Raw genomic sequence first — 12,778 nt, forward strand, 5'->3', positions numbered from 1 at the left:
TATTAAAACAAAGCAAAATAAAATATTGTATCTATACCATTCAAATATTTTATTAAAAATTATGGTTGACAAAAAAAATTTAGAAATTAATATTTTTATGTATTAATACAAATAAATAAAAATTTATAATTTTACTAAGTATTAATAAAATAATATGAAATCCGTACCACAAATTTCACCAATCAAAAATTATTTTGTACTACTTATTTTGGAGTAACCGCACTTGTCCTGCAAATACATTTATCCCGCACGTAGTGCAGTTGAACCGTACCGCACTATGAAATTGTTTTGCCCGTACTACTAAATCCGCAGTTACCATTCAGATCCATTTATATAAATTTATTAATGCTCAATTGCGGTACATAAATTTGGTTGATTGGTAAAATTATTAAAAACGCACTCAAAATCCGCTTATTAAGTGTTACCATTCATGGCCATAGGGTTCGAATGGTGACATCGTATTTGGTTGTGCAGGACAGATAATTTAACATTGCGGTACAGTTCAACTGCGGTTCATGCGGAAGGAATATATTTGCGGGATTTATATAAAATAAGCGATGTGGAATCATGTTGATTGTTGAAATAACTGTTTGAGATAATAAAAATATTTGATTGGTAAAAAACAATAAGTAAGGCATAATACATATTATAGATAAATAATTTTTAAACAAATATATTAATAAGATTAAGATAGTTAATTTAGAACTATTTATTTCTTGTTAATTAAATAATACTTCAATATGCTAAAATATGAATTTTTAAGAGTCAAAACTTATTTTAAAGTTTCAATTAATTTGTTTTAATCACACAATTTTCTATTAATTTATTCATTAAAATAGTAAAGAAAGGTATCTTATTTGTCATAAATTTTCTGAAACTAAAAAACTATAATTTTTTTAATGTAAATATAGTTGTATATACATTTTGTATGAAATTCATTAATCATACTTTAATAAAATAATTGACTGTATTTTATTGAATTTCTGTAAATCAGTTTTCACTTAGTAAAATATATTATGGTGACAAAAAAAACTAGTTATATTATAACTTGAGAAGAACTAATGAAAGAAGGTTTACAAAAAAAAAATTTTAAAAAAAACACATATAAAAAGTATGTCATATATAAGAATTATTAACAATATAAATTAAAACACTACAAAAAAACACAGGATTTGAAGGCGGATTGTTTAGCTCGTTCCTCTAGATTGTTATTGTCGGACACGATTTTTGTAAACAACTTTCCTCCAGTTTGGGCAACCAATCTAGGAGTTTTATTTTAATTTAATTAATGTTAGGTTGAAAAAAAAACGCTATTTGCGATGGAAGAAATCATCGCAAATCCCTCGCAAATCAACAGTCGCAAGGGATTTGCGAGATACTACGATCCCTCGCAAATCAACAGTCGCAAGGGATTTGCGAGATACTATGATCCCTCGCAAATCGCGTCTCGCAAATTTCAAACATCGTAAATCCCTCGCAAATTTTGCGAGGAACTTTTGTCTCTCGCAAATGCCTCGCAATTTGCGAGTATATATTTCCTCGCAAATCACTAGCAATTTGCGAGAAACCTATTCACTCGCAACTCTGAAGCAATATGCGAGAAACATATTCGCTCGCAACTCTGAAGCAATTTGCGAGAAACTGAATTCATCGCAAATTGAATTGAAATTAAATTTTAATTGAAATTGAATTGAAATTGAATTGAAATTGGTAATAGAATTAAATTGAAATTAAATTAAATTTGAATTGGGAATAGAATTGAGATTAAATTGAAATTAAATGAAATTTTAATTTCAATTCACAAGAGTGAATAAAATAAAAAGTCTTAATAAAATCCAAAAAAATAAATTCCAACTGCAATGAAACTTAAATTGTCTTCAAAAAAAATTACATTACAAAACATAAGTGTTTAAAGCGATTCAGAGAGAGAGAGAGAGAGAGAGAGTGATAAAAGGAAGAGTTTAAAAAGTTTCAGAGAGAGAGGTGATGTTTTTGGTTCCGGTTCCACTACCGTCGTTTACTGTATCATCGTTGTTGTCCCCTTCTCCGGCGTCTGGATTGGTCCTTGTCGGGTTTCGAAACCTAGCAGCAAATTCCGGATCCTTTTCAGTGAGATACTCGAAGAATATATCAAAGCTTTGGATCCTCTCTGCACTTTGTTGGATTTGAGTCACCTGAGTTTGAATACATTCTTCAGCTGCAGCTAGCTTCTGAGCTAAAAGAACCGGATCATTTGCCGGAGAAGACGACGGTGGTGGACCACTACTGCTAGAGGATGCTTCAAACTGCAAAGAACCAACCCCATAGATTCTGTTTTTCTTCTTTGGAGCAACCTACCAACAAAACAACAAAACATCAATGAACTTCAAAGAAAGACAAACACAAAAATCAAACAAAAAAAAGACATTCAAAGTATATAAAACAGACAAATTACCGATGTGTAAATTTTGTTTTTGATATGAATTGGCACCCCACCAAAAGTAGTGCTCTCTCCATTCTCCCCCATATAATGCTCAGATTCCAACTCTTGGATCTTCGACGACACCTCATTGAACAGAGACTCCGACTTTCCATCCGTGAAAGACCCATCAGGCTTTCGATGAGTCTCTTCTAGTATGCATACAAAATCAGGAGTTAACTCACCAGTTAGCTCAGACTGAAAAAGAGAAACATAGAGATGATTAGTCAATATGAAAAAGTGAGATGAAAAGGAGAAAAAGAGAGATGAAAAGGAGAAAAAGAGAGATGATTAAACACTTACATGTTTTTGAGCACGGGCTTTAAAAGAGGTTTGGCCTGATCGGTGCTTATATATGTCTGTGCCATCAGGATCATGATATCGAGCATTCCGGCTGTTGGTACTCTTGACTTCTGATTTGGGATCAAGCCAATATTTAACAAGACCACTCCATACCTGAGGATCAATCCACTGTGGCTTTGCCTCATCACCTTTGAGTTTCCACTTTAACTTCTACCTAGACACTTGATCACACATCCTATCCTTAAGCTTGTCTTCAAACTCCTTCCTAACTCAATCATTGATGGACCGGTCCCAATTGTATAGTTGCTTCAAAAAAAAAATAGTAAATTAGTATATGTTTAAAAATGACAAACAAAACATATTGTGTGATTGCAAGACAGATTAGACTTACCGCAAAAGATTCATACCAACGGTCTACCACTTTAGTCGGCGTTTGTGTCCAATTGGCATGAGGCTCTTTGAAATCTCTAACAAAGATGCTTCGTACAGTAGAAGCAATAGAGGGATCTTGGTCAAACCTTCAAACAAATTACAACATGAAAGGAGTGAATGATACTTGAATGATTCCGATTCAAGATGCAACTATGAAGATAAGCTTAAATGATACATGTATGATTCGGATTACACAAGGTTCAGGCAACTATGATTCAGATTAAACAATTACAACTGTTACTATTCGGATTCGGATTCATGCAACAATTACAACTATGATTTGGATTCAATTACAACTATGATTCCTATTCAACATGCAACTATGATTCCTATCCAAGGATTACAAAAGGTTCATGAAACTTTCTTACCAGAGAGTTCCTGGAGGTCGACGCGGGTCTAGCTTCGGTAAACCTCCACGCCCAGGACTATCGAGTAAATCTTCCACGCCCAGGATTTTTGAGACGTGTAGAAGCTCCTGTAGAAGACGAACGAGCAGGTGGATACACCTCTTGATGCTCCCCAGATCCAAGATTCCCATTAGAGGGTGAAGGAGAAGGAGTATGATAAGACGGCGTCTAAGGTAGTGGTTGCGAGTTTGAACGGCGAGTATTAGAACCGGCGGGAGTCCGTGTATGGTTAGAACCTGTGGGAGCGGGTACACCTTAATCAGACAGGAACCTTGTGTAATCGTTGCCATTGAACATCTATAAGAAAATCAAAATCAAAATAAATCAGATCTAAGAGAGATTATAAACAATTGAAATAGAAACATCTGCAATAGAAAAACAAAGATAGATTAGGGCTAATACCTTGACGGAGAAGAGCGGCGAAGACGGAGAAGACAAAGCGGTTTAGGGTTTGACGGATCCGATTAGGGTTTGACGGATCCGATTAGTTGTTGGAGAAGAGGAAGAAGAGCCGATTAGGGATTTGACGGAGAAGCTTAGGGTTTGCCGGAGAAGACAGAGAAGACAAAGGAGACTAGGGTTAGGATTTGCCGGAGAAGACGATGAAGAAGAGAGAGTTTGAGAGAATGAAGAAGAGCGGCTAGGGTTTTTGAGAATGAGTTTGAGCTTTGCTCAAACCTGCTCGTTTGTATATATAAATATTTGTAGCCTCTTAAATCCCTCACAGATATTGCGAGGGATTAACTACGAAACCTCGCAAACTAGTCGCAACAACCGACAAACTGACCAATTAAAATTCACCAATTTGCGAGAGATTAGCGTGAAGTAATCGCACATCCCTCGCAATTTGCAACGGATCTGCAAGACCAATAAATTTGCGATGGATCTGCAAGGCCCAATAAGAAATCCGTCGGAAATCCCTCGCACCCTTATAATCAAATACATTTTATATACCAACATTATCCTCATTAAAATGTTAGACAATCAAAAGCTAAAGAAATAAAAATGGTCCATTTACACTATATTTGAAATTTAAATTTTCTTTATATGTGTAGATATTGTATAATGGAAACTATTAGATGTATATACAAATAGTTTGCTATGTGTAGATGAAATTAAAGTAGGTTCATATTATTAGTATATATGCTAAGTTCATGTTTTTAGTTTGCTAGGTTCATATTTTCATATGCTTTGGAAATTAATCTCCAAAGTTTCTTGTCTCTTGATGCAATGTTGGTTAGTAATGCTCTTCTTAAATTTGCATATAAAAGATCAAATTGTGAGGGAACCGTGAGGATTTAGCGAGGGATTAGCTAGAGTTTATCGCAAATCCCTTGCAATTTGCGAGGGATTAGCTAGGGGAATCCTCACAGATCCACCGAACATCCCTCGCAAGTGTATATATTTTTTTGCATCAACTTTATTTTCTTAATGTTACAATCTCTATTAATTTCATGTTTTGGAAATGTTTTGGAAATTTCATTGTTCATATATTTGGTGATTACTGGACTATGGACTCTACATTGCAAATGTTGATCAAAACATTTTAACACTTGGTCATATGTTCATAATGAAAGTAAACCACATCAAGAGAGAGTAAGAGAGAGAGTAAGAGAGAGAGTAAGAGAGAGAAAGTAAGAGAGAGAGTGTTTGTTCCCTTACCCGTGACCGCCGTTGCCGTTCTCGGCGGCGGCAACCCTATCAATGCCTAAGAAGAGACGCTCTCCCGGTAAGCCCCCGCCCAAAACCTCATCTCTTCCCCCAAGCTCTTCGCACCCTCATGCGACGAAGACTTCTCTTCAATCCCCTGTTTCTTGTGCTAGTGTCTCTGAGCCCCTTAATCTTAAACCGCCGACCACTGCTTTACCTCCTCCGATGCTTTCAGGATCTAAAGCTAGCTCTGCACCGACAAGTGCCATTCCGGTTACTGAGCATCCACACTCAGATCTGCCTCCTTTGGATTCTGTATCCAAAACCCAATCTCTCGACTTGGCTACTCCTACCCAGGAGGACCAAGTTCAGTCAAAGCCTAAACCCCTTTGAGTTGATCTGCTCAAGGATCCTGCGGGATCTATGTCCAAGAAAGGAGAGACATTCATCCTCGAATCTGGAGAAATGTGCGTCAAAATCCCTAATGAAGTTATCATCAGAAACAACAAGAGATGGGAGCCTTTCATTATTGGTCAATTCCATGGAAACCTTCCCATAAGGGGTGTGCTTCACGCCATTTTCAATGGCATCTGGAGTAATCGTCACCGCGACATCACAATTTCAAGATTGGGGCCTCGAACAGTGCTTATCCGTATTCCCAATTCTTCCACTCGGCAGAGAATCATAACTCAAGGTATGTGGCTAATTGAGGGTCAAGCAATGTTTGTTGCTCCTTGGGAACCAGGTTTGAACCCAGAACTACCGGAGCTTACCGAGGTTCCAGTGTGGCTCGAATTCAGGGGAGTTCCTCCTCACTTTTTCTCCGAAGAAGGATTCGAGCACATCGCAGGTATGTTGGGACAACCAATCCGCTGTCATCAAGCAACAATTGATATGACAAATCTTGAGGTAGGGAAGGTCCTTACGGTCATCAACCCATCCTCTCCTCTACCAGAAGCTGTAAACGTCCAATTCTCATTTGGTCAAATCCATAGGGTTACAGTTTCTTGGCCTTGGCTTCCGCCAATTTGCAAACACTGTCAGGAAATGGGACACAGTATTAGACGATGCCCAACTGCTCCCATTACTTGCTCATCCTGTAATTCTTCTGGACATACTCTCGAGACTTGTCCAAAGTTGAGGAAGGGTAAAACCTCGGATACTAAAGAGATGGAGCCTTCAGTCTCTAAGAAGGATAAGAGAGACAAACTCAAGACAAAATGGGTGGCAAAGCAGTCACTACCGGAGTCCGACTCTTCTGAAGATCTAAGCAAAGCTAAAAGGCTCAAGAAAAAGAAACCGACCCCCCCCCCCCACACACATTGGTCCAGGTCGAATTAGACTCGCCCTCTAGAGCAGCAACAACAGGCCCCTCAAGCTCCAAGAAGAAACAAAAACCAAATAAGAAAATTCAGGAGAAGAACTCCTCATCAGAACAGGATTCCTCATCAGATTCATCCTCAATAATGAGCTCAGCTAGCGAGGCCGAGAGAAGTGAAGAGGACGAAACACCTTACTCTCTGGTGCTCTCTAAAAAAGAAAGGCGGAATATTAGAAACTCCACGGGGAGGAGTTCCAAAACTAAGTCACATTAATTATGATTGACAGCTTTTGTTGGAACGTTAGGTGTTTAAATCATTCTGTAAAGCGAAGAAGCCTAAGGAAGTGGCTCCGGCTTAATAAGCCTGTTTTTGGTAGTATAATAGAGACTCGAGTAAAGTTTCGAAAGTCTCAGAAATATTTTCATTCAGTCTTTCCGGACTGGAATTTTGAAGGGAACTACGAATTTGAGGAACTGGGAAGGATTTGGGTCGTGTGGGACAAGAGAGTTAGGCTGCATATTCACTCCAAGTCAGGCCAGATGATTACTTGTATTGTGCATATGCCTAACTCCCCTAAAGAGGTAGTATACTCATTCATTTATGCTGTCAACTGCAAATATGGGAGGCAACAACTATGGGATGAGATCGAGCAGCTAGCAAAGGATCCTATCATCAGTCTGAAGCCGTGGGTTGCAATGGGCGACTTCAATCAAACCTTGAACCCTAGTGAGAGTTTTATTGGCAGCACAAAGGTTACAAAAGGAATGCTGGAATTCAGGAGTTGCTTACTAAATGCAGGGCTCTTTGACTTGACTACTAGAGGAAATTCTTTAACTTGGTGGAATAAGCGTGAGGCCAATCCTATATTGAAGAAATTGGACCGTATCTTGGTAATTGATAATTGGCAGTTGGAATTCCCTCTTTCTTACGCTTATTTTGGGGAGCCTGAAATGTCTGACCACTGTCCTAGCTGCCTAAAGTTAGGAGTCCCTCATAGATCTAAAAAGCCCTTTATGGTCTCTCATTTCCTCTTCCAGCATAAAGACTTCATCCCTCGAGTATCTGAGTTCTGGAACAGCACTACAATTGAGGGAACAACAATGTTCCGATTTTCCAAAAAGCTCAAGCTTTTAAAAAGAGTCATCAAGGACCTCAACAAACAGTTCTATTCTGACCTTGAGAACCGGGATAAGGAAGCTCAAGCAGATCTAGCATTTCATCAGGCGAGATTCCTTGCAAATCCTTCCCCTCAGTTGGCAATGCTAGAGAGGCAAGCTCAACAGAAATGGTTCGAGTTGGCTTTGGCTGAAGAGAAGTTCCTTATGCAAAGATCTCGCATAAAGTGGGTTGAAAGTGGTGACTGCAACTCTGCATACTTCCACAGGATGATAAACAGCAGGATGGGCATGAATCAAATTCACTATCTTGTAGATGACTCAGGCCAAAGACTCGAAGAGATTCCAGAGATCCAGAACCACTGTGTTAATTTTTTCACCAAAATGCTGGGTACTTCCTCTAACTCTATCTCGGAGGAGGATAAAGAGTTGATTAGATCTCTCTCGAGATACAAATGTGACCAACAAACAAAAGATCTCCTGCAAGCTCACATTTCAGATGCGGACATCAAGAGAGAAGCTTTCGCTCTACCTAGAAGTAAATCTCCTGGCCCAGACGGCTTTACTGGGGAATTTTTTCGAGCTACTTGGGACATAATTGGAGGGGATCTCACGTCAGCAGTCAAGGAATTCTTCTCCTCAGGTCAAATTTTGAAACAATGGAATGCCACCTCCATTACTCTCATCCCAAAAAGGTTAGGAGCTGACAAGATTGGTGATTTCAGACCAATATCCTGCTGTAACACGGTCTACAAAATCACTTCCAAGATTTTGGCCCGTCGTCTCCAGACCTTATTACCTGATATGATCAACAACTCTCAATCAGCATTTATCAAAGGTCGCTTACTAGTTGAGAATGTCCTTCTGGCAACAGAACTGGTCCAAGGATCAAACAGTTCATTGGTTTCCCCTAGAGGAATGCTAAAGGTCGACTTGAGGAAATCATTCGATACTGTAAACTGGGACTTCATCCGGATTCTGTTAGAGGCTGCTGACTTTCCACCAATCTTCATCACTTGGATTAAAAACTACCTGACAACAACCTCTTTCTCTATAAAGGTAAATGGTGATTTATGTGGCTACTTTCAGGGTAAACGTGGCTTAAGGGAAGGAGACCCACTATCGCCTCCGCTGTTTGTAATGGCTATGGAAGTATTTTCCAATCTCCTAATCGCCAAATTTGAACAAGGTTGTATTGGGTATCACCCTCTTGGCAGGAATCCTCACATCACCCACCTTGCTTTTGCTGATGACATTATGCTATTTTTCGATGGAAAAAAATCATCCTTCCAAGCAATTACAGAGGTTTTGGATTCCTTCCATCGACTCTCAGGACTGGCTATGAACAAAGACAAAACCGAGTTATTCCATGCTGGCCTCTGTCAGAACATATCCGATTCTATATCTGGTCTGGGCTTCAAGGCTGGTGAGTATCCTATCAGATATCCTGGGCTTCCTCTACTTCCCAGAAAACTCAAGAAATCTGATTACTCACCCCTCACTGATAAGATTGCGACTAGGTTTAACAATTGGGCTGTTAAAACCTTATCATTCTCAGGAAGACTACAACTTATTTCCTCTGTGATCGACGGGTTAGTTAATTTCTGGATGACAGCATTTGCATTGCCTAAAGGATGTATCAAAGCAATTGAGAAGCTCTGTAATAGTTTTCTTTGGTCTGGGGATATCACTAAGCGTACTCATGCCAAGGTCTCGTGGGACAAGATCTGCTTCCCAAAATCAGAAGGTGGTCTCGGGTTAAGGAACCTGCTTATGTGGAACAAAGTCCTTAATCTGAAACTTATCTGGTCCCTATTCACAAACAGTGGTTCTTTGTGGGTTGCTTGGATGAAGGAGCATCATCTTAAAAGAGGAAACTACTGGAATGCGACAGTGCGCAGCAATTCAAGTTGGGTTTGGTGTTCTCTACTTAAACTGAAACCCCTGATCAGTTCCCTACTCCGGTGCGAGATAGGTGATGGTCGCACAGCCAGCTTCTGGTTTGATGCCTGGTCTCCTCTAGGAATTCTCAGTGAATATCTAGGCAACACTGGTCCTATCCAACTAGGTATCCCATTTGACGCGGTGGTTGCAGAGGCCTGTTCGAGCCAAGGCTGGAGGTTACCCTCGAGTAGGTCCAAGAACCCCTTGGTGATAACTCTCCGTAATGCACTACTTAGCATACCTCCTCCAACCATCACTCGAGGCAAAGATACTTACCACTGGGTGGCCGGTAATGAATCATCCTCTTTCTTTTCAACTAAGAAAACTTGGAATCACCTCAGACCTACTGAAGATACGAAATTCTGGACCAAAGCAGTTTGGTTCAAACACTCAGTTCCCAAGCATGCTTTTAATTTTTGGATTGCTAATCTGGACCGCCTTCCGGTCAGAGCAAGGCTTTTATCTTGGGGAATGAATATCCCTTCCCAGTGCCTCCTCTGTAATTCTCAGCCAGAAACCCGAGATCACCTCCTGTTACACTGCCCGTTCTCTGAAGAGGTTTGGCACAAGATCATGCCTAGGCTCAACCAGCACCCTTGTATCTTCGTCAACTGGTCCACCCTGATCACCTGGTTACTGTCCAAATCACCAAATCTCTCCACCACTTTAAAAGGTATAGCAGTTCAGGCCACTATATACATGTTGTGGAAGGAAAGAAATTGCAGGCTTCACGACGGCATCATCTCTAGTTCCTCTGCGGTTTGCTCCCAAATTGATCGCAGTGTTAGGGACACCCTTCTCGCCCGTTCATATCGCAAAGGTTGCAGGAGACTTCTATCTCAATGGTTCGCCAATGGTTTCTAACGGCAGTTAACTATTTTAAGTTCCTATGGCTTTTTAATTTTTTTTTTGTCATAGCTTCTATATTTTTTACCCTTAAAGTCTTGTACTAAACATCGTTCCATTCGGTAATATAATTCACATTCTATCAAAAAAAAAAAAAAAAGTAAACCACATCTTGATTTACACACACACATATATATATATATATATATCTTATATATGTGTTTTCTTTATACATGTTGATTCATCTCAAATATTTTTTTGTCTCTTGATGTTTTTACTGGGAACTTCACTTCAGAATTAAACCTAAACTCAAACCCTAAACCCTAAACCCTAAACCCATAAAGACCTCACAAATCCCTCGCTTCTTCCTCGCAAATTTGCTACGGATTATATTACTCGCTAATTAGTCGCAAGTCTGCGATAGATTTGCGAGGGACAGCTATTTCCTCGCAAATGAATCGCACATCCCTCGCAAATTTGCGAAGGATGTTCGAGGGACAATTCCCTCGCAAATTTGCAAGGGTCCTCGTCATCGTAGCAAATGACCCGCAAAAAACTTGTTTTCTTGTAGTGAAAGGACATATAAAGTTTTTTCTAATAGGAAAAACATCTAGAGTTATTTGTGAAATATGTGCTGGTGTTAAACTTGTATTATTAGTCATATGGTATTAAATAAATTAAAAAATCATTTTCTTGCTTTATCCATTGCGGAATTCATTGATCCGCTGGATAATTGGTGGTTGGTTAAATGATATGCGGTCCATTGATTAACAGGTTGATTTGGAAAACGCAACAGTTTTTTTTTTTTAAAAAAACGAAAATTACAAAGTATTTCATGATTGGTAACAAATGCGGATTTCAAAAAAAAACTTGAAAACTGCACTTGCATGTCGCCATTCATTATCATAGAGATTAACTATAAAATCTAAAATAGCTCTAAATCTAGATTTCCTTAAACAAAAAGTATATAATTGGTTGAAAAAAAAGTATATCATTATGGTGGCTTTTTCTAGTGAACTCTATTTCTTGTCTTTTCTAGGATATAGTACTATGAATAATCAGTCTGGTGCTTCATCTCCAGCTTAATTTCCCTAGCTATCTCTTTGTAAAGGATTTTGCAAAACATACGTGTCATGTTAAGACTTTCATAGTTATGGAAGCCAATATGTTTGTGATAATGTTATTTACTTCATAGAAATTTACTTTATTTTAAACAACATCATCATTCCGGCGAATCAAAATCGAATGTTCAATGTTCCAACAAACGAAATGTAAGTTAACAAACAATAAAATGTCAATTAGGGTTTATATTTATAATAAACGATGCGGGCGACGCAGTGACATCACCAACAATGGGCCTTCTAGAATGCCCATTTTACCCAAATAATTTGTTATCTTGTTTAGTAAAGTGAAAGTTAGATTTCACTTCCGTGTAGAATATTTAAAGGTTCTTAAGCTCATCTCTACATTTAAGGATTTAGTTACTAAAATAATTAATATCTTACCTAAATAATTAAACATTTAATGAATTTTAAAATCTTACCAGTTTGGTAATACATTTTTGATTGATTTAGATTTATTAATATATATATAGATATATAGAGATTAACTATAAAATCTAAAATAGCTCTAAATCTAGATTTCCTTAAATAAAAAGTATAATCATTATGGTGGCTTTTTCTAGTGAACTCTATTTCTTGTCTTTTCTAGGATATAGTAGTAGGAATAATTAGTCTTGTGGTTCATCTCCGGCTTAATCTCCCTAGCTATCTCTTTGTAAAGGATTTTGCAAAACATATGTGTCATGTTAAGACTTTTATAGTTATGGAAGCCAATATGTTTGTGATAATATTATTTACTTCATTTTAGTTTACTTTACTTTAAAGAACATCATCATCCCGGCGAATCGAAATCAAATGTTCAACGCTCCAACAAACGAAATGTAAGTTAACAAACAGTAAATGTCAATTAGGTTTTACATTTATACAAAACAATGTCGGCGCTGCAATAACAGCACCACCAATGGGTCTTCTAGAAGACCCATTTTACCCAAATAATTTGTTATCTTGTTTTGTAATGTAAAATTTAGGCTTCACTCCCCTATAGAATAAAATTCTAAAGTTCATCTCTAATTTTAAGAATTTAGTTACTAAAACAATTAATATCTTACCTAAATAATCAAGCATTTAATGAATTCGAAAGTCTTACCAGTGTAATACACTTTTGATTTATTTAGTTTTTTTCACTATATCTATACTATATATATAGATAGATATATAGAGATTAACTATAAAATCTAAA

The 12,778-nt window shown here is 38.0% G+C and overlaps 1 protein-coding gene across 1 annotated transcript; it reads left to right on the top strand.

Annotated features, from left to right (window-relative positions):
• Window positions 1–5,673: 5,673 nt before the first annotated feature.
• On the top strand, window positions 5,674–10,495 carry LOC147937314 (uncharacterized). The gene is made up of 2 exons (XM_087468741.1): window positions 5,674–6,533; window positions 6,877–10,495. Exons 1-2 carry the CDS (start codon window positions 5,674–5,676, stop codon window positions 10,493–10,495), a joined length of 4,479 nt encoding a protein of 1,492 aa, XP_087324867.1.
• The last annotated feature ends 2,283 nt before the right edge of the window (window positions 10,496–12,778 follow it).

The sequence above is a fragment of the Camelina sativa genome, chromosome 10 (genome assembly GCF_030686135.1).
Source record: "Camelina sativa cultivar CO46 ecotype springtype chromosome 10, ASM3068613v1".
In the NCBI taxonomy this organism is placed as follows: domain Eukaryota; kingdom Viridiplantae; phylum Streptophyta; class Magnoliopsida; order Brassicales; family Brassicaceae; genus Camelina; species Camelina sativa.

Bases quoted from the DNA above. Each gene is read 5' to 3' on its own strand.
- LOC147937314 (XM_087468741.1), top strand. From the start codon at position 5,674: ATGTCCAAGAAAGGAGAGACATTCATCCTCGAATCTGGAGAAATGTGC. The intron at 6,534-6,876 runs GCTCAAGAAAAA...TTGGAACGTTAG, and splicing joins GATCTAAGCAAAGCTAAAAG to GTGTTTAAATCATTCTGTAA.